The sequence below is a fragment of the Peromyscus californicus genome, unplaced genomic scaffold (genome assembly GCF_007827085.1).
Source record: "Peromyscus californicus insignis strain IS unplaced genomic scaffold, ASM782708v3 Scaffold_11__1_contigs__length_118956290, whole genome shotgun sequence".
NCBI lineage: Eukaryota > Metazoa > Chordata > Mammalia > Rodentia > Cricetidae > Peromyscus > Peromyscus californicus.
The window spans coordinates 94,094,769-94,122,636 of record NW_026294402.1 but is presented as its reverse complement, the minus strand read 5'-3'; the positions used below and the strand labels follow the sequence as shown (position 1 = coordinate 94,122,636).

General features: G+C 44.1%; 1 protein-coding gene across 2 annotated transcripts; it reads left to right on the top strand.

Moving 5' to 3' along the window:
- Positions 1–27,868, top strand: Cldn18 (claudin 18). Of its 2 annotated transcripts, none has more exons than XM_052729708.1 (5): positions 1–220; positions 20,706–20,870; positions 23,287–23,404; positions 25,217–25,327; positions 27,697–27,868. In XM_052729708.1, the coding sequence occupies exons 1-5, from the start codon at positions 1–3 to the stop codon at positions 27,866–27,868; spliced, it is 786 nt and encodes a 261-aa protein (XP_052585668.1). The 2 variants fall into 2 exon arrangements, with proteins under 2 accessions (XP_052585668.1, XP_052585659.1); XM_052729699.1 differs by lacking the exon at positions 1–220 and adding an exon at positions 8,197–8,416.

Here is a 27,868-nt window from a genome sequence, read left to right as displayed (position 1 = left end):
ATGTCTGTTACTGCCTGCCAGGGCTTGGGGTTTGTGGTTTCGCTGATCGGGTTGGCAGGCATCATTGCAGCCACTTGTATGGACCAGTGGAGCACCCAGGACTTATACAACAACCCAGTGACAGCTGTATTCAACTTCCAAGGGCTATGGCGCTCCTGTGTCCGAGAGAGCTCCGGCTTCACGGAGTGCCGAGGCTACTTCACCCTGCTGGGGTTGCCAGGTAAGGACCGAGTGCCTGGCTCGTAAGGTGGATGGGGTAGAGAAGAGGGAGCAACCTGTACCTGAGACCCCAAGAGAGGGTCCAAAAAGCCAGAGAAACTAATATTCAGTTTTGACAAGAGCAATAGCCCCTACCACTGTGGTTGAAAGGAAGTATAGGGAGAGGAACTTTCTGGAGCTGTTGGCATGTCTGTTCCTTTAGTTATTGGTGTCCAGTTCCTCCAAGGACACATTTTTCTAATTGTTCTTACGTGAGCAAGGGCAGAGTCTCCATTACCCTCAAGAACAAGACACAGGAGACCCAGACACTTGCCACTTGCTCCTTATAGAGCCAAGAGCCCCCTTGCTGGGACAGAGACCACATAGCTCCTGGACAGACTCTATATCCAGGCCTCCTGTGCCCACTCCAGCTTTCAGGAATTCTGAAGCTAGCAGCAGGAATAGAAACGGAGCCATGGAAAAGACCTGAAGGAAAGACACAGGGTTCTCAGCATGTGCTTGGGGGTGGGAGAGGCTCTGACCTTCAGGTGCCTGACCTCCAGAAAGTATTGGCCTCAAAAAACAAGACTCTAGAGCCTCTCAACACAAGAATGTATACCTGGCAAATGAGTTCTGCTGTAAGGGAAAGGTATTGTGGATGGCCAAGGCCCTTCCCCCTGTTTGCAGGTTAACCACACAAGATTGTAGGGGGTGGTATTTGTTTGTTTGTTTGTTTTTGCTTAGTGGATTGGTCATTTCAACTTGAAGAGAACTTCAAGTCACAAGAGGATGTTGAAAGTGTCTTTTGCTCATTCAATTGAGTAAGAAAAAGAATAAGCATGACATTTTAATTTTGCTTATTTGTTCCTTCCATAGATAACACTTACTATGTCTTACTAGGAGAACTGATCTAAGATGAGTATTGTAGGAAGGATCAGAAATAGCATGGGGTTTTCTCCAGGTGGGACTTACCATTTGACTACAAGGTCAAGATTTAGACACCCAGAAAAGGAAGCAAGAGAAGATGGCAGTTATATGGAGATTTGACCCTTCATAGATTCCCTATCTGTATGTGGAGTGATCCCAACTGTTGATGCAGCGACCCTATTTGAGTGGGTTGTTTTACAAAATGTCTGTGGCCATAAGATGTCTGAGACCTAGTGCTTCCTTGTAATGGGCTTGCTCATCTGAGGAAAGGCCGCCATGGCATTCCTGAAATCTAGCTCCAATGGCTACATCAACACAGTTATTTCTGGGATTAGATGGATAAAGTTCTTTACTCTGTATTTCTGTTTGTAATTGCTGCAATCGAGTATGCGCAAAAGTGGGATGTGAAATGCAAGCAAGCAGCACCAATAGACGGACTGCTAGGCACGAGCCTTCAAGCTTGGAGCCCTGGTACCACTGGGTGAGGAGAAGTCCCTCCAGCCATTTTGCTCATTAGCAATTGAGGACATCAGTTGGCTGACACAGGTAGAAATATTGGGATCGGCAGAAACACCAACTGTGTGTAGCTAGCCAGAGAACCCAGGATGTGACTGAGTTTCTTTTTCCTTGTCCTTGAAATGAAAGCAACGATGTTTTAAAATTTCTACTGGGAGTGCAAAGATAGATTCTGAGGCTCAGCAAGAAACAGTCATACTCAACACAGCCCTCCAGAGCAGTGGTTCTCAACGTTCCTGATGCTGAGAACTTTTAATATGGTTCTTCATGTTGTGGTGACCCCAAATATAAAATTATTTTCATTGCTACTTCATAACTGTAATTTTGCTACTGTTATGAATTGTAATGTAATTATCTGTGTCTTCTGATGGTCTTACACCCAATGATCCCAGTGAAAGGGTCATTCAACCCAAGGGGTTGTGACCCACAGGTTGAGAACTTCTTCTCCAGAAGTACTCGAGGCATAGGACTGCCAGTTGCCTTCCTAGAACAAGAGGCATTCGACTAGGCTCACAGCCAGAGGTCAACCTGTTCCAAAATGACAAGGTTCCTTCTTGGGGGAAAAAAAAACAAAGCCCTTTGATTCCCTCTCACAAATGTAAATCATAGGGGACTAAACAATGACATAGAAATTGTGGCATTAAAAGAAATATTTATTTATTCGATGAACATTTGCTGGGCTTTCTGGGTGAGGATAACATAATTATCAAGGTGCTTGAAAATCTAGAGATAGTCAGAAAATAGACCATTATCATGTGGGGTTTCTCAACCTATGCGTGTATATTTCTCTTAAGGATCATCCTATGAGTTTTAGGATACTTTACTCATTAGGTGGAAATAGCATTGTCTCCTAAGTCTATTTGTCACTACCAAAAATATCTCCCGACATTTCCAAATATCGTTGGGGGTGAGGGGTTATCTCTGGTAAGGAACCACAGTGACATGTACAAAGCATCAAGCAGACACCACAGAGGAAAGCTATATGGATGAGCTACTCCAGTGAAAGGACACAAAACAGAACAAAGATGTCTGTGGCAAGGAGATGTGTAGGAAGTGGTGACAGGGATGGAGACAGTGAGAGCAAACAGAAGCAATTAATTTTTTTTGATTTTTGGTTTTTTTGAAACAGAATCTCACTACATAGCCTTGGCTGGTCTGGAACCCCAATGTAGACTAGACTAGCCTCAAAATTGTAGAGATCTGCTTGCCTCATATATTTGAAAATGTCAAAAAATAAATTTAATTGATGAAAAATGACAATGCAAAATGCTTAACACAACTATTTTAATAGTCCTTTTTATCCTTTGTATGTCATCATTTTTAAAAGTTTGGGTCATATGTATTAAATTTGTGTAATCATACTTTTAGTGAACTATTTCACAGGGATACATTAAAGACAATTCATTTCTAGAAGAAAGAAACAAAAGAAGACAGAGAGGCAAAGGGTTTTCCAAACAGAGAAAGCCCTATCTGAGTAAAGACAGCATGGTGTGAGAGAATGGGAAGAGCCAGGCTCTGTGTGACAGGGGTTAGGGAAGGAGGGGCCACACAGTGCAGTGATAGGCAACAATGCCTAGCGAGTAACACCCATGAACAGTTGACAAACAGAGTCCAAAGGAAAAAGGAAAAAAGGTCATGCCCAGAGACATTTCCTAAGGTCTTCAGATTTTTTTTTTTTTTTTGGCCTCCAACTAACAATATATAACAATAGTGGATGTTTCAGTCCTTTCTGTGTGCTGGGCAATATTTTAAGAAATCAATATATATTAGTATATATTTTACATTATTATATATTCATTGAATTCAATGGCTTGCAGTTTAGTGCTTTCAATAATCCTCTGAGGTGAAAACTGTTGTTTCCTCCACTTCACAGACTGAGGAAACTGAGACACAAAGAGGTTAAAGAATTTGCTAAGCGGCCATGCATATAAATGGCAGCCAGGATTCCACCAAGTTGGCTTTCCACAGAGCCTGGGCCCCTCTTCAGTACAGGAGTTCTAATCAAAGGCTCAGGAGTATTTGACAGAGTGCTTATCAATAAGAAGATGCAAGTGAGAAATGTTTGACTTCTTGTTTAAGAACAATGAAGTGATGGTCTAACTCTACCAGATAGTCAACCCAATTCTAACACTTGGATAATTAAAGTTGTGTTCTGCCACAAGGATGAACAGATTAATGGGAAAAAACCCTAAAATTAGAACAACAGAAATGTGAGTTTCATGTGAAGTACAGGAGGTTTTACTTGGAGGCAAGGAAGGCTATTCAAAAATGCTGCAGAAATTATTGAGTGGGTTTCATGGGAAGAAAAATACATTAACTACTTTGTAAATATTTTTAATTACAAAATAATTTATAATGTTTTCCCCCTACATGGAAAATATTTTTCTAAGGATGAAAACAATGTTGGAAAGCATAAAAGAAAAATAAATTCATTTGACTACATTATTCAACAAATACTTATTGAGCACATTTTATGTGCCAAATACTAGAAAACCCATAAAAGGGAATACATTGTATTTTTTGCCAAAACTGTAAATGAATCTAAAAACCCAGTAACCAATCAAAAGCATGATTGTTGTACTTACTGCTATGTGTTACTATAATTAACAAATGGTTCACACAAATTGATGGTAAAAAATGTTAAAGTGCTAGTGAATGGATTGATAAACAGTGCAGGCTGCTAACGCAAGAAAGAAAATAATCTTCATAAATATTTTGTTGTTGTGACTTTTTTGAGACAGGGTCTCACTGTGTGGCTCTGACTGGCTTAGAACGTGCTTTCTTTGTAAACCATAATGGTCTTGAACTCACGGCACACCTGCCTCTACCCTCACCCCCACTTAAAGTGTGCTCCATCACACCCAACCCGTAAGTTTTTGGTTTTTTGGTATGTTTGTTTATTTGTTTTTAAGGAAAAACAAAACTCAAACCTCTGGGTCTGGGGGCCAGTAGCATGCCTCAGGGGTAAAAGTGCATGCTGTGTAAGTATTGCTGACCCGAGTTCAACCCTTAGGTTTCAAGTTGGAAGGAGAGGACTGACAGTGACTCCTGTAAGTTGTCCTCTGATGACCAGAAGTACACCGTGTACACACACACACACACACACACACACACACACACACACACACCACTAATAAATAAAATTTAAAAAAAAAACTTTTAAGTGCTCAAACTCAGTGGGCAATAAATTAAAACAAATGGAGGTGAAGATCTAGAACTATATTTCCATCTTGTTTTTATTTTATATGCATGGGTGTTTTGCCTGCGTGTGTGTCCATGCACTGTGCGCTTGCAGTGGCCTCTGAGGCCAGAACAGGGTATCAGGTCCCCCGAAACTGGAGTTACAGACAATTGGGAACCACCGTGTGGGCGCTGGGAATTGAACCCTGGCCCTCTGGAAGAGTAGCCAGTGCTCTTAATCACAGAACCATCTCTCCAGCCCCTAGAACAATCTTTTTAAATACTGATGCTGGGAATAAACTTTATGGAAAATGTCATTCTGCATAAAGGAGATATTATTTCAATACTTCACATTCTTTGACAATGAAGTTCTCCTATGAGTCTGTCTGAAAAGAGTGACCAGAAATGCTGGCAAAAAAATTTTACACATTAAATGTTTGTCATTACATTGCTTTAATATAAAAGAAAATTAGAGGAAGATAAATCTAAGTATATGAGAACAGAAAAATTTATGTGAATAATAGTACTTCTATATAAAGGATTATAATTTATATAAGTTATTCTTACAAGAGTTTTAATGACAAAAACACAACTAAGTGGGAGGAGCAAATTATCAAACATATAATTTAGACCATGTAAAGTTAGCCATACAGAGAACTGATAAAAAAAAGTATGTCTAGAGTTTATCTGTATGAGTGGAAACAGTTTGTCTAGAGTTTAAAAATATGAGTAATTTGTTAAAATGCCTCCAAATCTTCTACTATGAAGACCAAGCACTTTTAGAATCATTAGGAATATTCAATGTGGTAACTTATTAAAATAACAAATGTGTCAAATATTCTTTTAGCTAGTTCAACTAATACCTACCTATAATATTTTCATTGCTCTTTGGATCACCATTCTTGCCAAAATACTCAGTTGCTGTTGTAGCTGAAAAGGTTAAGAAAACTGGAAGGATAATTTCTCTAGTATCGGCAAAACGGCATCGGCTCCCGGAAAAGCACAGGCTGAAGTTGCATGGAGCTGTGTTTGAGCTGAACACGGGGTGATTTCCCCGAGGATGTCAGCCAAACATCTTGCTCCATTCTAGAGGTTATGAAGCAGAGTTGTACCAAAGCTATTAACTGTAAACAGAATCGGGCCATGGGTTAACACAGGGATACATGGTCCATTTTAACAACACCTGTTGCCACAAACAAGGAACCAGATTTTCCTCCACGGACCACCATTTGTTCTCTGAGGGAGTCATCTAAAGCAGTGGTCACTTGCTAAGAGCATAGAAACCACCCCAGGAAGTGAAAAATCCACCTTCTAACTGTTTTAAACATATCCTCTAAAGTGTGTAGATATATAATTTCTCTTTTCATTCAGAATTCTGTGTATGTAGGGTTAGCTTTAGTTTGCCACTGAAATTAATTTTTTTTCCAAAAAAAAATTTCATTGCCATATTTTAACCTAGAAAGAAAGCATCTTACCTAAATAAGTTTTTTCCCCCTGACTTTTAAATTTACTGTAAAACATCATAGAGAAACCAGGAGAGAAACTACCACAAATGAGAATAAATAATCTATTTTTTTCTGTTTTCGACTTACTATTTTGGTGGCATGACAACTGGTGTTTAGGAGGAGTGAATGATAAACCAGATAGCTGAAAACCAAACTCATGGAGCTTTGTGGGAATGACAAATATGTCCTCTGGTGGAACCAAGGCTGACAATGTCCCCAGAAGCAATGCCAGAAGAATTCTGGAATCATTCCACCAGCATTATTCAATCTGATTGATCAATCTCAGTCCACCACCAGAAACCAGTATCATTTATAGTTGACTTGGCCCAGCAGCTCAGTTCAGGGACACTCAGTCATCAGGATGACATCTCATTTGTCATATAAATCTGGCTTAGTCCCTCGTTTGGGTTTTTCTGGTTCATGCTTCATTCTCTACAAATATCGACCCCAGAAAGTGGTGTGCAATCAAGAGCTGGGTTGCCTCCATTCACACAAGGGGAAGACCATCCACATTAACCATTTTTGTGCGTGCGGGATAAAGCCTCGGGAGTTGGGGCTGAGTGCATCCAAGATATCATTGAAATATGGGCTGGCTTCCTGGAGAACTCGTCATGGCTAGAGACTGGCAGTAGGAATGTGATTGGTTTGTGTGTGCATGCATGCATGCATGCATGCGTGTGTTTCAGGACCTTGAGAACTTCTCCCACCCCCCCTTCGGAGCTGAGAACCGAACCCAGGGCCTTACACTTGCTAGGCAAGCGCTCTACCACTGAGCTAAAGGGAAGTTCTAATTAAAATGTCTCTGAATTCAGAGGCCAGGCATTCAGGACCAGCTTGAGGCAACAGGCTGAGAAATTCTCCAACAGAATGTAGCTGTGGAGCAAAAATCCAGCTCTGACCTCTTCAGGCAGGCTTTTCTCTACTTGATCATACAGTTTCCGAGAAATTCACCAACTGTAGTGAGAACTTTTCTACAACACGTGGAAGCTAGTGAGATCAAAAAGCGCTCTGGAATGTTCTTCATAGTTCCCTATCACGCTACAAATGAAAAAAACTGACCTACAAAGGCCAAATCACCAAAGGCACAGAGCTGGGGACAGGGTGGGGAGCAGCTCCTCAGCCTCTCGGTGGCCAGGGCAGAGACTCAGGCCAGCTTTCAGCCTTCATAGTAACCTCTCTCTGTGTGTAGTATTTGTATAGCTCCTGTTTTATGAAGGACAGCAAGAGTCCATTGGAACCCAGCTCCTTGGGTGTCCCAGTACCCCGGAATCGAGGTAGCGTCTCTAGAACCTGGCTTCCTGCTGATAGAGAGGGAGGGCTAGACTACATCTTTCCTCTTTACAAATGAAATAATATCAGCTGCCCTCTCCATCTGAGATCAGAACAGAAAGGTGACGTGGGAGTATGTGGATGATGTATGACAATCTGACTTATGATAGAGCCAAATGGGTGCATCTCAGGGATGTTTTATTACAATTAAGGTCAGCCTTAGCGGTCTCTCCTCACGCTCTCACAGGATGGGACAAACTCCCTTCTCCCTTAGACGGTGCATTCTGGGCAGAGACAGAGCTGGTAGGGCCTGGACGAGGGGAGAGTACTTCTGTCCACTCAGCCTGCTTGGCGTTCCAACCACCCTGGCTGTGAAGCTTGACCAGACAAGTGCCTCTTGGGGCTGCTTCCCCAACAAATGAAAAGCTATGCCCTTGAAGCAGGAGTGAAACTGAACTATCTAAGGAAAACAGTGTGAGCAAACACTGCACTGAGGGGACCTTCTGATTAGGAGACCTCCCCTCGGCCAGCCAGGCCGCACGCCTTCCCAGCAGGAGGGTGGTGGCTTGCTCCTGGAGGCCTGGGACCAGCAGCTGAAGCCATGGCCACCACCACGTGCCAGGTGGTGGGGCTCCTCCTGGCCCTCCTGGGTCTGGCCGGCTGCATAGCTGCCACCGGGATGGACATGTGGAGCACCCAGGACCTGTACGACAACCCGGTCACCTCCGTGTTCCAGTATGAAGGGCTCTGGAGGAGCTGCGTGCAGCAGAGCTCGGGGTTCACCGAGTGCCGGCCATACTTCACCATCCTGGGCCTTCCAGGTAGGCGAGGTCACAGAGGGACAGGAGAGACTGAGGGGGCTGTGCATCCATAAGGGACTCCCAGGACTGAACCACAACCCTGCCTCGGGTGTGACCCTGGCAGCCCTGGCTCCCAAGAAAGGTGTGAATAAGAGAAGGGGGCATCAAAGGGGGCAATAGCCACACGTCTGCGAGAATTCATACACCAGCCAAAGAAAATGGCTCTAATGTAAGGACATGCTGGTGATGACTAATTTGAACCTTATTACTTAAGGAGACCATAAATGGCTTGCTTCCATAAGCAGGAGACTCGTTTCTACCTGCATATTCATGAAAGTAGGGAAAAGGGGTGGTATTTCGTTACAGACAGAGAAATTTATCCAGAGTGACTTCAATTGTATTTTTAATTTGATTAAAGTTTTTTTTAATTTGGGTCTCTGTGGAGTGCAAAAACATCATTATCATTAAATTATGGTTTTCTTTTTCTGCATTTGTGATGAAAATATCTGGTATACTTGCCCTAAAAATCAGAGCTGTCAGAAGGTAATGTTATAACAATGTAGAATATAAATATATGACACCATTTCACCTTTGAAGATGAAGTTGAATTTTGCTTCTAATACAGATAATTATTTCAAGCATCATGGGGACTTTGCATTCTTGATGGTATAGGAACTCAATCTGTACTTAACAAAAACAGCGAGCAAGGGTTTGGAGGGGGCTTTAATTTTCCAAAACAAGCCCCTCATAAAGAGACAAATGAAACAAATGAACAAGTTGTAGAGAGGTTGTGGAGCCCTTGGGATGGAATTGTAATGAGTTCGTCTTCATTTTGAGAAAGGAGCAGAGGCTAAGTGTCAGGGTGCGTTCTGTCCGGGGAGTCACTCATTGCAGGGTTATCACGGTCACCAACTGGAGAGACCCGAGTAGGGAGGAAAGGAGGAAGAAACAGCCAGAGGGGAGAAAAACAGACTGAGAGACTATGCTGTGTGGAAGAGACGGGTCATGGGGAGGCCGTGCAAAACGTGGATTGCTGCATGGCTAGCCACACTCATGTTAATTATTAGATGGAGATAAAAAAACTGAGATCACATTCACATTTCCCCAAGGTGGCTGTCCCATGCTCACTACCCTCTTTCTAGCACCCACCAAACACTGCTGATCACGTATTCTCTCACAATTTCTGCTTTCAACCTTCCAAACATCTCCATCCACTCTCATGTGTCTCATTACAGCAACTTCACTCCTGTCCCACGGTGGGATCCTTTCCTTTGACCCCCCTGAGAATCTCTCCTCTGTCTCCTGTAGTTCCACAAAACTTAACTTCCACCCAGTCTCTAGAAGCCCTTTGCCCTCCTGTCTTGGATCCTTCCCTTCAATTCACCCCTTGCCTCACTTCCTCACCTTTCCTGCTAGCCTGGGCTCCTGACCTCCTTCCCTGGAAAACAAAAAAAATTTTTTTTTCATTTCTAACCATTGTCAAGTTCTGCCTCCTTCCTAATCACTGACAACCAAATTGAAAGATGGCATTTTCTCACCACTTCCAGACAAACTCATCACGTTTGACCTAGGTGACCTGCTCCTTTGAGCACAGCACAGGGTTGGAGTGATCCTTCCAACCACCAGTTCCCACTCCTCAGTCTTCTACCCATGGCAAAACCCAGGAAATCCCCTGTTCCCTGCTTGATTAGTGAGCAGACGTGACAGTCCAACACAGCAGCCTTTCCACACCCCTCCTTCCTTCCCCGCTCTCTCTTCCTAAGGCCAAGGCCCCATTCCATTCTTCTCCCTCTCTTCCTAGTGTTTTCTGGCCCAGCTGCCCAGAATATTCCCTTTCACCACCCACAACTGCCATTTCCACAAATCTTATCTGAAGCTTTCCCACATCTTCAAATTTAATGGGATCCCACAAACCAGAGCAGCCTAAGCACATGTTCATAGCATTGAACTTCCCAGCCCCTTTTGACACTGTTCATGGAGCTGAGAAGTATTTCCTGCATATCTCAGTACACAATGCAAAACTGGCCTTGTGAGCACCTGTAAATCCCAGTTCAGGGGACATAAGTGAGTCAAAATGTCAATGAAAAGGCAGTGGATTTGATGGTACTTTTACATGGGTGTTAGCAAAGCAGGAAGAAAATGATTATTCTGGGGAGAGGGGGCTGTCTGAACTCTAGATTATTAACGTCATTATTTATACATTTGTTTCACTCAGCTCTGTGCTAACACAGAGTGAGAGTCTCCTCCCAATCCTGACCATGGAGCCTGGTAGGGAGGCTATTTAGAACATGGCTAATAAAGTACATTGAACCGAATAATAAACATTTATTTTGATGTTTATGTAAGCCATTTGCACACACACACAAATTGCAGATAAGTTTCTTCTCCCAAAAGACGGAAGACTGATTTTGCCTTTGTACTATGTTTTTACTGTCGTGTTTCTATGTGTAGAAAATAACCTGGTCCTCCTTCTTCTAAAATAGTCACGTGATCATCCAGTCTTGTTATTGATAAGTTTCTGCATATTTACTGTATTACCTGGTAGAGCTTCAGGAGCTGTTAGTTGGAGTAGTTAATGCTAGCTGCTGCAGCAACCACACTACACAATTCAGTAGCTTCACACAAAGTAGTTTTACTACCTGCCCACATGAAGTCCATAGGAAAAAAGATCACAGATGGGCTATTCATAGAAGTTGAGGCAAGAGAAAGTCATAGAGGAAGCATAAGGGTTTTTAAACATGTCAGCCTGGAAGTGACACGTCACCACCACTCAGAAAGCATTGGCTAGAACTAGACATATGGTCCTGGACAGCGAGAGATGTAGGGGCTTATGGCTATTTGGTAAGCCCTGATCAGCTCAGCTGCAAAGGTCCTTTGAGCAGGAACTGTCAAGGCTGCCAGCTGGCCCCCATGTTGTCCTCCCACTCACCCCCTTTGTTTTCTTTTGCCATCGTTTTGTTTGTTAGTTGCTTGTGGTTCTTGCTTTATTGGAACCTAGGGCCAGGTTTCATGCTGGCTAGGCAACTGCTCTGCACTGAGCTACATCCCTAGCCTTACTACCACGTTGATTTCAGTTCTACGAAGCAGTTAATTCCTCAACTACACAATGGTCAGAACCAATAGGAGTGCAGGAGAAGGCATGCCGTTGATTTGTACTCATTTTTTTCAGCAAATATTGCTAAATTCCTCTGTGTGTAGTGTGCCATCTGATACAAGGGTATGGTTTCAGAGGGCAGACATTTGATAAGAGTGGTCAGGAATCCGGAAGGAGGGAGGGTTGGAGGAGTTTCTGTGAAGAAAAAATTCCTTAGGACTTAATACCAGATGAGTGTAAACACGGCCATGGAGCAAAGGCACAAACTTCTTCCCCAAAAACTTAGATGGAGGGAAGGGAAATGTGGCAGTTCCTTTATTCCATGTCAGGCCAGACAGGCAGCTTTTAGACAGGCAGCCCAGTTACCACCACAAACAAGTGCTGAGATGTTTCAAACCCTCAAAGGGAGAGGAAGTCCTGGACTATGCTGAAAGCATTTTAGGGTACAGTACGCTGGCAGAAACCACACCCCAAAGACTGCAAAGATGAATGTAAGGTCCCATAGCTATGTGCTTAGTGATGCTGAGTGCAGTTGGTCTTCTCTCTGTTGGTAAGTTTGTGGCCAGAGGACCCTGAGCTGCCTGTCTGCATCTCCCACACTACCCTGCATTGCCAACACACACAACAGTGTAGAGGAATGGAATGGGGCTGCTATTCTATGCTATCTATCCTCTGTTAGGCTGGGCTGAGCCATCATAGGAATGAGTGTTGGGGCAGGGGAATTCCCAGTAGCCACACAGATCCCCCAACACTCTGGGTTATAGGAACAGGATTCCCCTGAAAACCAAGAGAAACATGGCTTGGGAGTTGCCGTGGAATACAGTGTGAAGTAAGGAGCCTCCGGTCTCGTCAGCAGGAGTGGCTGTAAATTGCAACCCAGACTCGTGTGACTTAGATTTGACTGGCTGATGGAATGGGTGGGAAGATCATCTAAAGGCAACAACATAAGCAGACGGGGCTTCCAAATAGGAAGTAGAGGGGGTCTGAGGACAGTTGTGAAGGCTCTGAGGGAGCAACATTTACCAGTCAGAGTGCAAAGCACAGAGACCTGTCATCTGAAACAGCTGTGTGGACAAAAACCCAGGGAAGAGGAGAGAAGACTCCTTGGTGGTGGATGAAATAGAGACAATATGAAAGCAGTAGAAAGATGGTGTGGGTGGCTTAATTTTGACCTAGAACAGGAGGGGGGAAAATGCCTGGAAATGTTAATAGAGAATCACGACAGACACCAATCATACAATTGTTCAGTAACCACAACAATCACCACCAGTTATCAAATTCTTCCTTAGTGCGAGCTCTTTCCTTGCAAAATCTTCACTTAATCTCCAAAGAAACTTTATCGTGCCTATTTGGTACTTACAGTCATAGAACGATTTGATTCAGCTCGAGCTGTGTGGAGTCTCCTACAGAGAGGACAGGGAGAGAAGAGGTGCCAGTGCAGGTCACCAGCTCTGTGCACCTAACAGCTGATTTCCAGTCCAAGCAGTGCCCGGAAGTGGAGCGAGTGGCCATATGTCAGGCTGCTTGTATTCTTACAAGGTAGAAATTGAGACTCCGAGAGGAAGGAAATGGAATATGGCCAAAATCACATGGAGAGAAGATGACCACAAGTCTGAAAGGTTTTTCTAAACTGTCCTTTCCTCCTGCCTGGCCTATTTCAACTTCCAGCTGGGAATGGGTTTTTGAAACCTCCAGAGAGAGGGGTCTGGACTTTAGTACAAGAAGCGTAAAGGATGCATCATCCACGTCCCTTTTATAGCAAAATTAACTGTGCACAACAGAGTATCCCTTTTATCCAGAGGGTGGTCTGAATACTGCTTCCAGTACTTCCTAGAGACAGTGGAACACCGAAGCAAAGATCAGTCAGCAAGCAGGGCAGAGGGAAAGCAAACTTCTACCAACCTCATGCCGCTGCCGCTGCCACCATGAAGACTTTGCACTCAGATACTGTTTGCTTAATGTATTTGCAAACATTTGGACCATGTTTGGGGCAGTGGTAAGCCCTAAGGTTAGAGGCAGGTGTGTCCAGGATATTTTGGCTTCTCACATCTCCTGGTTTAATTTTCCCCACCTCTTAAACACCACGCTGTGTGGCATGTATGTGAAGAAATAGGCAGCCTAGTCACAAGATCTGGCTGTTGGCATTGCTAAATCATCATTGTGGCTATGCCACCCAAAATATCTGAAGTAAAGATAACTTCTTTTCCCCATCTCTGTCACATCTGTGTCCTGAGTCCTTCAGTATTTCTCAACCCCACATCTGACATTAAGAATCTCGGGGGTTTCCATATGAGAAGTATCAGTTCCCCCTTCTGCATCACAGTGTAAAATCAACCACTGGAGAACTGGAAACTTTCCCATCAACCACAGTTATAGACACAGAAGGAGGGGTTTCAACCAATCTACACTGAACCCAAAAATCTACAAGGAAAAAAATTATGGCTATTCTGAAGTACCTTTTCTAAAGTTGTCCTGCTCATTTCTTTCTGCCCTTGGCTGAATGTTTTCTCGTGAAGTCTAATGCACGTGGTCATATGAAACCAGTTGGCCTATTCCCAGTTACTGAGGGAAAAGCCTGGTCCTAAGAGATGAGTGATTCCATTAGTCATAAAGTTGAGCTGGGGTCTGGCAGTGCCTCATGGTTTTTAAACAAGCTGTTTTCCCTCCCTTCAAACGGGGGTGGAGAGAGAGGGAAGTACAGTATGCCTTTGACTGTAAGGACAAACATTCCAGTGTTTATACATCATCATACTTGTGAAGGAGAGACCACAGGGAGGTAAGCCCATGTCTATAAAGCTCATGAGGACCTGTAACTTGGGTTAAAATGAGTCTACTTGTCCTGGATTTTCCAAGAACAAAGCTGAGGCTTAAGAACCAGAATACACTGAGCAATGGTGGCACATGCCTTTAATCCCAGCACTTGGGAGGCAGAAGCAGGCGGGTCTCTGAGTTCAAGGCTAGCCTGATCTACAGAGTGAGTTCCAGAACAGTGAGGGATACACAATGAAACCCTGAATAATAATAATAATAATAATAATTTAAATGCCCCCCAAAAGATCCAGAATCCTTGCTCAGTTTGCAGCTGTGGTGGTCCTGGTCTCAGTGGCAGGGCCAGCTCCCACAATGTGGCCTGCCAGGGCCTGGCCTTGTCAGGGTAAGCATCGTTTCTTGGTGGTGGTGGGGGGGAATATCACTAGAGTTTTATAGCTGAGTCTCACCTGAAAGGCTGACAAAATACTACAACGAAAGTACCTTAGACTGGGAAGTTGATGAACAACAGCCCTACTGCTTATTTCTCACCGCTCTGGAAGCTGGAAAATCCAAGGTCACAGTGATGGCAGGTCTGCCTCTCTTGAGAGATGTTAGCTTTTGCTGTGTTCTCACTTCGTGAAAGGGAAGGAAGGGCCAAAAGGTACAGCCAGACTTCCGTGACCCCTTTGATAAGACCTACTGCGGTTCCTAAGGATTGAGCCCTCCTCTCCAGACTCCACCCCTCTAGACTATTTATACTATTGTGATAGGGATTTAGCTCATTTGGATCCTCTGTCATTGCTGGCACGGTCCTGTGTGTCCCCCTTTGTCTGCTTTTAACCCTCCCTGGCGCCACTAGGTCCAGCCTCCCTCTTCTCAGCCGTCTGCTTTTGCTCGTCACAGTCACACACTCTAGGCAGTTTTATCACATGTTCATGTATAGTTTGTACAAGCCAAAGCCATGTGGAGTTGCCAGGGAAATGGTTCTGTTAGGGAAACAGAGGAAACTGGTATTTATCAAGCCTGGCTTCATTTTATTTAGATACTGAGTGGTGCCTGATCCTCATGCCATCTCTTTGCAAATCTGATGGGTGAAGGGTATCAAGGTGTGGGTCTTTATTTCACTCTGGAGTTGAGGGAACTTCATCTGAGGTCAAATGACTTGCCCAGGAACACTCAGCTGACATCACAGTGTGGCAGAATTCAGAGACATGAGGCCCTTCCTACTGGTTCCTTGAGCTCTCTGGAGAAACCAAGTCTGCCTTGTTCTGAAGTGTCCCCTCTGAGGTCAGCCACAGACTTCCCTGTATGGACTCCCTGCCCCAGCCCTTCCTGCCTCCAGTCTGAGCCCCAGCCACCCGAAATTGTGGGTTCTCGCCCTGCTCCTCCCAGCCCCCAGCAGTGGGCCTTTGGTTCCCAGTGAACGACTGTCTTCCCAGCACTACTCTGTTGCCAACTCAGTGCTGACAACTCGGGGTGCTCTTTCCTCCCTGAGCCACCCCTCAGGACCATCTTCACACTTCATCCTCAAAATCTTACATTATCAGACAACTAAATGAAAGGCTCGGAATGAGGCATAGCATCATCATTTCTCTAAAGGTTCCCAAGCATGCTCGGGGGCAACCAGGGTTGAGACCACACCTTGGTACCCTTCACTCATCAGTCCACGACTACTTTACTGAATGGGATATTTTGCACCAGGGAGGGAACACTGAGTTCCAACCTTTCTGTTTGTTTTTATCAGCCCCGAGTCTTGCCCTCCCTTCTGGCTGATATGGCTAATTATTCGCTGGAAAGAATGTTGCAGTCACACCTTTGGTGCAGGGAGGCAGACCACAGAGCCTGCTGACTCATGTGGTATCACTTGATAAAGCCTGTGTAGCTTCATCAAAATATCAAATAAGAGACTCAGTGGCAAGAAGAGAAACCTATGGTTCCAAGTAATTTTCCTGTCTATGGAAAAGAGTCTATATTCCAAATAGTAGACCCTTCAGGTTGAAAAGGCAAGCTCAGATCACCTTCCTGACTCTCCAAGATCATTACAGATGGTTCAAAGCTTGTCCACCCACTTCCTAGCACCTGCCTCCATCACAGTTCCCCTTCCCAAAAGAATCTCAAGGGGTTTCCAATCAGAGAATACCTTGGTCCGTGCACATAAGCCTAGGTTCCTGGACCCAAGCTACAAATCAATATTGCATCCTTTCTAACCTCATAGAAAAGAGGGGGTAGAAGTATGTAAGAGGTTCTGAAAAATAAGAAGGGGCTCAGAGCTATGCTAGAACCCTGATTCAGAGCAGATCTTGCCTTCATCACAAGTCTACAGGCCAAGAAAGAGCAAGTGGGCAAGAAGCATCTGAGAACCTGCCACAGAAGCTGATGTGACAGACTGTGCAGGCCCCAACCCCCCAGGGTTCCAGGGCACACCGACAGCACTCCCCACTGTATTTTTGCCTTCTGCCTACTAGCTCCCCACATGGCTTCTCATCCAATGATGTCAGAGAAGTCCCCAACATAGTATACATGGGCTATGTTTCGAGAACAGATTATTAAAGTCACTCAGTGGAGTCAGGGGCTTCACCCCTGCTGAGGGTGGAAGAAATGTAACATCCATAGACTGAGGAAGGGATCTTCATTATCCTCTGTGGTTGTTTGGTCGGTTCATTGGTGCTCACTTGGTTTGGGTTGTTTTATCTGAACCAGACGCCTTGCCAAGTGTTTCTCAAAATGGATAAATTATATTTTTTAATAGCTTAGGATTTGAAAGATCAAAGTTAGAGCAGTTTTTAAAACCATTAGTAGGTTCCTGGGTAGACTGAAAACTTCTAAGAGGACCATGGGAGTAAGACAGAGGGATGTCCATGTTCCTTCTTGTTCTCAAACATTCAGTTTCCTGATAGCAACATCTAAAACCAGAACAGCCCTGAGGATATTTATTTCTGGAGGGTGTGGGCTATCTCACAAAAGTCCTCTGAGTCACAGTTCTGAACCACAAAATCACCGTGTGATTTAACTCTGTGTGTGTGTGTGTGTGTGTGTGTGTGTGTGTGTGTGTGTGTGTGTGTGTACGTGCACGCACGCGCGTGCATATATAAAAGACAACTTGACCTATGCCATGGGCTGCTGTCACAAAGTCCTTCGGCATTTACTCAGCTAGAGTATTCCCAAGGTAAGAAGAAATATAGGCTCAGGACTGTGGAAATATGTAATCTCAGTATGTAAAGCCTTGAAGACTGATCTTTTCTCTTGAAAGTTTATTCCTCTACAATATCAGAAGGAGGTGCAGAGGATTTGAGCTCTAAATACTTGATGAAAGCCAGGCCTCATAGTAAACACCTATAATCCCAGTACTTGGTAGACTGAGGCAGATGGATTGTTGGTAGTTCAAGGCCAACCTCAGCTACATAGTAAGTTCAGGGCTATCTTTGGATACATAACAAAATTCTAAACAAATGAACAACAAAAGAAAACCCCTAAAACATGATAGATAAACAAATCCATGGATAAGAATATCAAGGCATTATGAATTCATGGCTACAATAGTTCAGTGTGTGCTGCCTCTAAATACACAAAGACAGAAGTGAATGCACAGGTAGATGGTATGCATTTGCATTTTTTAATAAGGAAATGAACAAAGTGTTTGCTCCCAGCACACTGCAGGGCCAGCAAAGCCACTGGGCATGGCTTTGGAATACAGGTAGAACAGTAGGGCCATCATATTTTAGAAGTAGACATGTCTTAGCGCCCCTCCAATGCTCATGTGTTATCTGTGTCTTACTGGAGTCACCAATACAATAGCACAGAACTCAACTGTAATCTCAAGATGCCAAATTTATTAGTTTTTCCAAGAATGATCCATCTCCGGCTCACATAAACCTGTATTGAGAATGCACCTGCTAATTAGACCAAGGGTAGTGACAGTGGCTTATAGAACATTCCTCCCAGGAGTAAAGCAAAGAATCAATCTCAAGGTCCTGAAGGAGATGAGAATCAGAACAAAGTAGATGGAAGTCTGTAGTGTTGAGCTACAATCTGGGAGATCTCATCTCAGCCAGCCATGAGGCACCAGGAAGCATTTCTGTCGTTTCTTTTCTATTCCCAAGTTTGAATTTCACTTGGGCATTATTAACTGGACTCACAGAGGCTAAGAATGACATCTCTTTCAGGTGACCGCTGGACCCCCCTCCCACCATCATTAGAATGATGTAGGGCCTGTGAATCTGTATCTCTAGCTGCCTCCTGATTTGGTGCCTTGGGTCTAAATAGTAATGTAACCCTCAGTGGGGCTTTGTCTGTCTTCTCTAAAAGGAAATACTTCCCAGAGAAACTACTCACCAAGATGCTGCTCTTGGTAATCCCCAAGAGGTGAAATAAAGAGTCTTTGGGGGGGGGGGGTGTTCTACAAGCTCAGACATGTTTATAATGATCATTTACAGCTTTTTAAACTGGGAGATCATTTAAGTGGTTTCAAACAAGAGAAAAACAATCTTTTTATATGTCCTCTGACACTGTAATGTGGGATGTGGTGCCTGTGACCTCACATGAGATGCCCCTCCCATCGGCAGGGACAGTCAGCAATGCTTTGGTCGTGCTTTGGAAACTGTCCATCAGCAATTAGGCTTTAAAGAATACACTGATGAAAATATCTTGCATAATTTTAAATCACCTGATTTCAATTAACAGTCTCAACATGAGTTAGCTTCAAAATATGTTATTTTTTAAATGGTGTCAGAATAACTCTAGATTCCAAGAAAAGAAGGTATTTAGCCCTCGTAAGTAACTGGAATCCACAGCTAAAATTTGTCAGAACTCTTGACTTTCACCTACTTGTCATTATGTGGCAGCTTCTCCACCTGATGGAAGCCCTGGGGTCCCTGGACCATGTGTCACCCCCCCCTTGAGAGAGACTGATCTGAGTCCAAAGTACAAACATCTCACACGGGGGGGGTCTCATTTGCCAGGTTCCAGTCACATGCCCACGCTGGATTAAGTCATTATGACCAAGAGTCAAGTTTCTAGCCTGAAAGACCAGGATTGATAGATAACTCAGAGTGGGTCCGTGGATCATTCTGTCCCACAAGCCATTTGCTCTCCATCTAAATAGATCTGCTTCCTAAATTGAGGGGGAAAAAACAATTTTAAGTTTTTATAGCAATTGGGCATTTCTGTGACACTCAAACAAGTGATTCTTCATTTTGCCAGGGCATCAACCTATGGCATTTAAACGAAAAGATTTTTTTAGTACCAATATAAGACATGGCAGCCATTGGGATTTGTGTGATGGGGAGAAAGGGCTATATACCAGAAGGATAAAACAAATTGGCGTCTGGTGTTTTATATGTACCAAACATAGGGCACATATGTACATATGGTACATAACTCATCAGCTGAACTCCACCAGACTGACCCACACTAGGAGACTTCCTCACTGGGAGACACCAGAGACCATATGTCTTCCTTATAAAATTCTTTATGCTTGCAATAGGCAAGCTTGATGAATGTCTCTCAGCATTTCATAGTGTTCACTACTGACATCCCATCCCTAGTATGGGAGTTTCATAAGTGACTGTTAGGATGAGTTGCCATCTTTTAATATAAACTAGAAACTATGTTGGACCTACCTGGAGGTGAGGACCATAGCAGGATCCAGTAGGACCTACAGAAACAACTGATTCCTAGAAAGAGGACACTATTGATAAACTGTGGTCATGTTGGAAGACTTAATATTAACATACTGATCATTATGCAATTATAAACCTACAGTTCACCCATGACCTTAGTAGTTGCTTTTGAAGAAGGACAAAAATAGAGGATTATTGATATAGTCTCGGTACCTTCATTTCTTTATGCCAGACTTAGTGCTGAGTTGCCCTACAGTTTGTTTTCTTTTCTCCTTTTTTTTATCCAAGATAGAGTTTCTCTGTGTAGCCTTGGAATTCGCTATGTAGACCAGGCTGGCCTCAAACTCACAGAGATCCGCCTTCCCCTGACTCTCAAGTGCTGGAACTAAAGACATGCACCACTACCGCTCAGCTTTCCCTATAGTTTCTATGTGCTGCATGAAGCTTTCAATTCCTATGCAAAGACAAGCAGAATGATGCGTGGGTTAATTAAATTTACTGTCAGCTTGATAAATAATTTGATAATCACTTTAGACAAATGCATTCCCTTTCTGGGCCCAGATTATCAAGTTTTGAAGTAAGAATAAATACCCAGAGTTCTCTGAACCTCACCCATCCATAACTCCCTTTCTATGGACATCTGTGTGTACATCTTTCATCACTCAGAGGAGTACAAGTGATGCCTTTTTGCATTCCGCGTTTTTGCACAATGTCAGAGTTCACAGTTTACAGTCTTGCTAGTCCTCAAAGGTTCAGCAGTGGTGGCTTGGAGCTGTTGTGTTTTACCAACATAAAACCTAATCAGTGTCGTTGTTTGTTGGCTTATGTCATTCCCCTTCTTCTACAGCCATGTTGCAAGCAGTACGAGCCCTCATGATCGTGGGCATTGTTCTGGGGGTCATCGGTATTCTAGTATCCATCTTCGCCCTGAAGTGCATTCGAATTGGCAGCATGGATGATCCTGCCAAGGCCAAGATGACACTGACCTCAGGGATCCTGTTCATCATCTCAGGTAAATCCAGACTCCCACTCTCAAGCATGCACCTGCAAATGTTAGAACAATTTATTTTGATAGAAGAAAATTGGCTCCTCCCCACTATTAAACATAGCTCAGAGCTGGGCGGTGGTGGCGCACGCCTTTAATCCCAGCACTCGGGAGGCAGAGCCAGGCGGATCTCTGTGAGTTCGAGGCCAGCCTGGGCTACCAAGTGAGTCCCAGGAAAGGCGCAAAGCTGCACAGAGAAACCCTGTCTCGAAAAACCAAAAAAAAAAAAAAAAAAAAACATAGCTCAGAGTGTTTCACACTCGGATTCAAGGTCTCAGTGTATGAAAGCCAAATTACACTCCGCAGAACTGTAACCTGTTCTAAGGTCCCTCTTAGCTGCTACTGACACTGCAATAGGAGAGGTTCAATGCTGCAGGCCACAGGAATATATCATAAGAACTCAGCTGGTTATGGCAAAGTCACTACCTGGAGGAATCAGGGAATTCCTCCAGAGGAAGCCAAATCCCAAAGAGTTTTTGGTGTTACTTGGCTTGTTATATATCAGCTGTCTTCTGTTATGAAAATCATGTGTGCCTTCATAGTTTTCCCAATTGACTTTTCCCTAAGAAGGGCTAACAGTGTGGACTGATCACTCTCTGGACATACACATTCCAGGTATTTGGAGAACAGCCTCAGGAAAGGCTTTCTCTGGAATCAGATATCTCCCTTAGCCACTTTCAAGGATTAGCAGTAATAACAGTCCACATGCAAGTCTCCTGATTTAAGGTAAATTCCACAAGGAGACACCACCTAGGTCAGGTAGACGTTAAGTAATAGCTTTACACAATTTAGCTCGGACCCTCCTTTCTTACAGCCTTACTAACTTTATAGACCACTAACTCCTTACCTAACCACTTCTAGGAATATTTAGATAACCTTCTGCACTGACAGCTATGCTCAGCCAGAACCCCAGTTCAAGCCTCCCTGTAATTATCATCATTGGCAGCATCCAACCAGGTCCATCCCCAGTTGGAGGAAAGCTCCTTATCAGAGATACCTCCGTACTCTCTAAGAACAGACTTAAGCATCCAGGCTACCTGTTTGAGAAGGCCTGGCGGATGTGCCAATTAAGCCTTACTTCCTCTTTTCCCAAACCTTACCTGTAGTTCCAGATCTCCCTTTAACTATCACCAGAGGCATCTAGCTGTACACAAGTTGCCTAGCGACTGAGCACACTTTCCCCCACCCTGCAGAAAAACGGCAGATAGCTTGGACAGATAGGAGCCACAGGAAAAAAGAAGACAGTTTTATTTTCTCCCATTGACCTAGCAACTTATAGATTCTTAACATTTTCTACTAATCACGTTTAAGAGTTTAATAGTTGAGCACATAAGATCCCTCTTCCTAGATATTACTTGAATTTAGCCTTTAGTTAATTCATTTCCCCATTGGTCACTTCCTTTGGGGTTGCAAATGATAATTAACGGTTATTGCCTCCCTCTGTGATTCTTATCACCCTTCCGTTTGACCCTGGAAGCCTGGTTTTGCATTGCCAAGGGACTACTGCTTGTAAGTGTATATATACCAGGACTTCCAGGGCACAGAGACAGAGAAGAGAAAAGAGATTGGAAGAACTAGATGGGTAAGAACTTGAGAGGAACAAACTGAGATGGGGAAGAACTAGATTGAAGGGCTAGAAGAGAGGACTAGAGGAACGAGATGGAAGATGAGGAAGAGTCAGATGGGGAAGTACTAGCTGGGTAAGAACAAGATGAAGAGGACCTAGATGAGGCAGGGTTAAGACAAGAGAATTAAGATAGAACTTAGAGGAAGCAGTAGATAAGTATAGAGAGAAATCAGCCAAGAAAGGAGCTAGGCACGAGAACAGAACTGAAGCTGGATATAAAGGATGTTATGCCAGAGGAATTAAAGCAAGTGGACTATAGAGCTCGGTGTGCTGAGATTCTGTTTCCTGAAAATAGTCCTCGCCGTTAGTAGTTCTCTCTCCTGAGCCCCTGGGATGTATAATATTGAGGCTGGTTCCTTTAATATTATACAAGAGTTCAACCCTAAGGCAAGCAGGCGACAGGGCCTTTGAAAGGCATCTTCTTTGTGAAATGCTAGAAAGTGGCTTTAAGGGGCAAGCTCTTGCCAGCAATCAAACAGTAGCCCCCAAATGCTTGGTTTATTTACCCTTGGATCCTGAGGTGCATGGGAACATCTCTTTCTGTACACACACATGTGAATCCTTCCAGAATTAAATACGAGATGAGCTCTTTGCCTACTGTCTAGCACATAGATAGAACTCAACAGTCAGTGGTTGCTTGATCATTCTATTACAGGAATGGAATATCCTACAGTCTTTTCATCGGAACTCATTTCAGCACAAACTGCCTCAGAAACATTGTGGTCCCTTAAACTGGTCCTTGTTCTTTTCCCACAGGAATCTGTGCAATTATTGGTGTGTCCGTGTTTGCCAACATGCTGGTTACCAACTTCTGGATGTCCACAGCTAACATGTACAGCGGTATGGGTGGGATGGTGCAGACTGTTCAGACAAGGTAACCTCTTAGTTGGCTTCTTGGTGATCCACAGAGAATATTGTAAGAGGAGGACGATTAAACCATGTGCCTAATGTGACTGTCAGTGCCTGAAATAGCAAACATTTATCAGAGGCAACCACACCGTATCATAACTCAACAATGATCTATAAATTCATAAGCTTCATTTCCATGAAACACCCCTGCTGATATGACTTGAGGCTGATCCGGCATTTACACTGAAATACAGTGACAGTTCGCAGTATTTATCTAGCATTCTTACACAGGGCCCCATTGTGGTGGCAATTTGACAGGCGTGGTTAACCCAAGATGTAAATGAGCATCAACTTAGACCCACAGTCTGTAATGGAGGCTCGGCAGGAGCGGGGAAAACCCCAATAGAAAGGAGAGAAGTCCGGTATGAGTGGGGAGAGGCCTGGTTCCCCCAGGGACTGTTGCCTTTTTCTCTCACTCATTCATTCATCCAGCAAATGGACTGAACACCTACTGAGGCCCAGGCAGAGACCAGAGTGCAAGAGACACAACCAAGCTCCACACTCTCATGGAGGTCCAGGAGATGGAGATGAAACCTCACTGCAATTTGATGCCTGAAAGGAACAGGACAATTTTTTTTTTTTTGAGATTTTACTAATTTTTTTCTTTTTTAAGATTTTAAACATTTTTATTTTTATTTTATTTAAATAACCTTTTTCATTTATTTTACATACCAACCGCAGTTTCCCCTCCCTCTTCTCCCAGATTACCACCCCCCTGCTTCCATCTACCCCCATCCTCTTCCACCCCTTCTCCTTTATTTCTTTTTATTTTATGTGTATGAGTGTTTGCTTGCTTGTATGTCTATATATCACATATGTGTCATGCCTGAGGAGGCCAGAAGAGGGTGTCATATCCCCTGGGAATGGAGTTGCAGACTGTTCTGAGCTGCCATATGGGTGCTGGGAATTGAACCCAGGTCCTCTGGAAAAGCAGCCAGTGCTCTTAAACACTGCGCCATCTCTCCATCCCCAGGAAAAAAATGTTTAATGGAAAAGCAATATCAATACATATATTTGTTTAGCCCAAGTACCATATTGATGTATCTCAGCAATGAGCATCAGCAAAACCCCTAAGGAGGAAAGTCTTATTTTAATGTAATTTGATGTAAATCCTGTCTACATAGAAGAGCCTGGTATTTCTCCAACCACCCAATAAGTGGTACAGACAGGATATCAAGATGGTACAACCATCATGATCTGACTCTGGAACTCCAGGGCCCATTCACATTTCTCCTTTGTTTCAAGATCGAGGAGGAACGTGATCACATAAGTTGCCATTATTCTGTTCCAGGTCTCTCCCATAGTCTCTTGGTTATAAGAACAACCTGGAAGTAGCTGATCAAGTCATTCCTGATTGCCTGGGACTTTCTCAGTTTTAATACCAGGAGTCTCACATCCTTTGAAAGCACATTCTCAATGATCTAAAGCCCCCCATAGGTCATAACTCCTAAAAGTCCACCAACTCCCAATAAGATTACCTTGGATATCAAGCTTTTAATGCCTGGGCCCTTAGGGAAGAGTCCCTATATAATGCCACCCAAGATAAGGGCCACTATGAAAACTCAAGATACCAAAACTCTCTGAGAAACAACTTGAGGCTGGTGACTCCATCACTCTTAAACTTCTCTTGCCAAGGCTTGCAGGCTCACTCACTGATCAGGAGAGAGAGAGAGGAGGAGGAGGGACCGGAGGAGAACAAGGGGGACGGCATGGCTGGAAGCAGTGGGAAGAACCTGGAGGGTTTAGTCAACTGTATTCACAGCATCTCCCTCTTCAGGTACACCTTCGGTGCGGCTCTGTTCGTGGGGTGGGTCGCCGGAGGCCTCACACTAATTGGGGGAGTGATGATGTGCATCGCCTGCCGTGGCCTGACACCGGATGAAAGCAAGTGAGTCCTCCCTCCCACTGCAGCTAGAATTTCATTTGATGTATACTTTATAGCCAGAATAATTGATCCGAATACATGGAAGAATGATATCAGCTATGGGTTCATTGAACTTCCTCTTTTATGGGGAATCTAAGGAATAGAACAAGATTCCACTGCGAGTGTTCAAGATGGATACGCTTTGAAATTGGGGGGAGAAGGGGCAGTAATCCCTCTAACTTCCTTCTAGCTCCAGTGCTTCCTAACTCTGCAATCCTTCCCTGGAAGAGATTTTTGCATCAACTTCCAACTACAGAGATATTTGGCAACACCTGAAAATATTTGATTGCTTTGACGATGGTAGGGGATAATGAATCTGGTTTCTAGTGGGTATATGCCCAGGGTGGACATCCAGCAAAGCACAGGAGAATCCCTCACCGCAAAGGATCTGCTCCAAAGACCAATAGCCCTGCTATTGAGAAACCCTGCTCTTAACTTTTGCAAAGGACCCGGGATCCATAGAGCCAGATTGTGTGGTGGTTCTACCACTCACCGGCCCTGTAACTATGGCAGGTCATTTCTGCTCTCCTGGCCTCTGACAGCACATTAGGATTGTTAGAGCACAACACCCTATGATAGTTAATTTATGAGCAATAAAAATGTATTTATCATGGCTCTAGATCTGGGAAGTCCAAGATGAAGGCACTGGGATTGGTGTCTGGTGAGAGCCCAGTCTCTGCTGCCAAGATGGCACCTTCCTGCATTCTCTGCAGGAGAGGAAGTTTGCTTACATGGAAAAAGGAACAGGAGGGCAAGGAAGCGATCCTTTTGACTGCCTTATGGCTTGATCCTGTCTCCAAAGGCCAATCCCTTTTTTGTTTTGTTTTAGTTTTTGTTTTTCAAGACAGGGTTTTGTAGCTAGAGTTTTCCTGCCTGGCCCACAGTCAGGGCAAATCTCTCTCACCTGCTAGTCCCACAGCCGTCAGACCCGACCAAGTAAACACAGAGACTTGTATTGGTTTCAAACTGTATGGCCATGGCAGGCTTCTTGCTAACTGTTCTTACAGCTTAAATTAATCCATTTCCATTAATCTATACCTTGCCACATGGCTCGTGGCTTACCGGCATCTTCACATGCTGTTTCTCATCATGGCGGCTGGCAGTGTCTCTCTGACTCAGCCTTCCACTTCCCAGCTTTATTCTCCTCCTTGTCCCGCCTACACTTCCTGCCTAGCCAATGGCCAATCAGTGTTTTATTTATTGACTAATTAGCAACACATTTGCCATACAGAACATCCCACAGCAGGGTTTCTCTGTGTAACCCTGGCTATCCTGAAACTCACTCTGTAGACCAGGCTGGCCTTAAACTCAGAGATCCACCTGCCTATGCCTCCGGAGTGCTGGGATTAAAGGTTGTGTGCCACCACCACCCCAAAGGCTGGTCTCTTAACACCATCACACTGGAAATTAAATTTTCCTGTGAATTTTGGGGGGCATGTATTCACCCCACAGTAGCCTCTGAAACCCTGCCTGTAAAACAAGCAAATTAGAAATTATACATATGTACATCCCAGCCGACAGATTCTGTGATTCTTTGTCAAAACAAAGTCCCACTGGACATTATTACCTTCACTTTAATTAAAACAAAGAACTCAGTAGTCAGTAGCTACCATCTCATTGCAGCTCTAATACATACATGTGTTAGACAGACAGACAGAATTTCTTATTAATTTTTTTAGGTTAGAACCAAAACCAAACAAAAGCCAAGGAGGTAGACACTAGTAATACCAGCACTGAGGAGGTGGAGACAGTGGGAATCAGGAGTTCAAGGTCATCCTCAGCTACACAGCAAGTTAGAGGCCCAACCTGAGCTACGTGAGATACTGCCGCAAAACAAAGACAGACAGACAGGGAGGAAGGAAGAAAGGAAGGAAGAACAAGCAATTATTTAAGTTTGCATGAAACATGACAGGTCTCATTACGACATTTTCATCCTTGTATCCAGTTTTGTCCTTATTTGTCTCATCCCCCCACATGCTCCCCCTGTCCCCTCCCTCCTTGCTGACCCCTTTCCCTCTAACAGCCCCTGCTTCAGCTTTCACACCATCACCCTCTCTCAGTCACCCTTCTCTTCCTTTAAATTTCTCCCTCCCCTCTCCAAGTCTCCGTTCTTCTTTAAAGGCCTGGTGTAAAAGCAAGAGATTCTGTTCTGCCACAGACCGCTTATGCCTCTAAGAACACAGTGACTCAGTGCCTTGGTCTGACTAAGCCTAACATTATCTCACAAACACGGAACTGTTCAGTGCCGAGACTGAGACAGTGAAGAGTAACTGGAGAAGCTGGTCTTCCTACCAAAGACACTGGTGTTCACGGATTGTTTCTTTTGCTTTCAGCTTCAAAGCCGTGTCTTACCATGCCTCTGGCCAAAATGTTACCTACAAGCCTGGAGGCTTCAAGGCCAGCACTGGCTTTGGGTCCAACATCAGAAACAAGAAGATATACGATGGAGGTGCCCGCACAGAGGATGATGAACAATCTCCTCCTTCCAAGTATGACTATGTGTAA

Bases quoted from the DNA above. Each gene is read 5' to 3' on its own strand.
- Cldn18 (XM_052729708.1), top strand. From the start codon at position 1: ATGTCTGTTACTGCCTGCCAGGGCTTGGGGTTTGTGGTTTCGCTGATC. The intron at 23,405-25,216 runs GTAACCTCTTAG...CTCCCTCTTCAG, and splicing joins GTGCAGACTGTTCAGACAAG to GTACACCTTCGGTGCGGCTC. The intron at 25,328-27,696 runs GTGAGTCCTCCC...TTTTGCTTTCAG, and splicing joins CTGACACCGGATGAAAGCAA to CTTCAAAGCCGTGTCTTACC.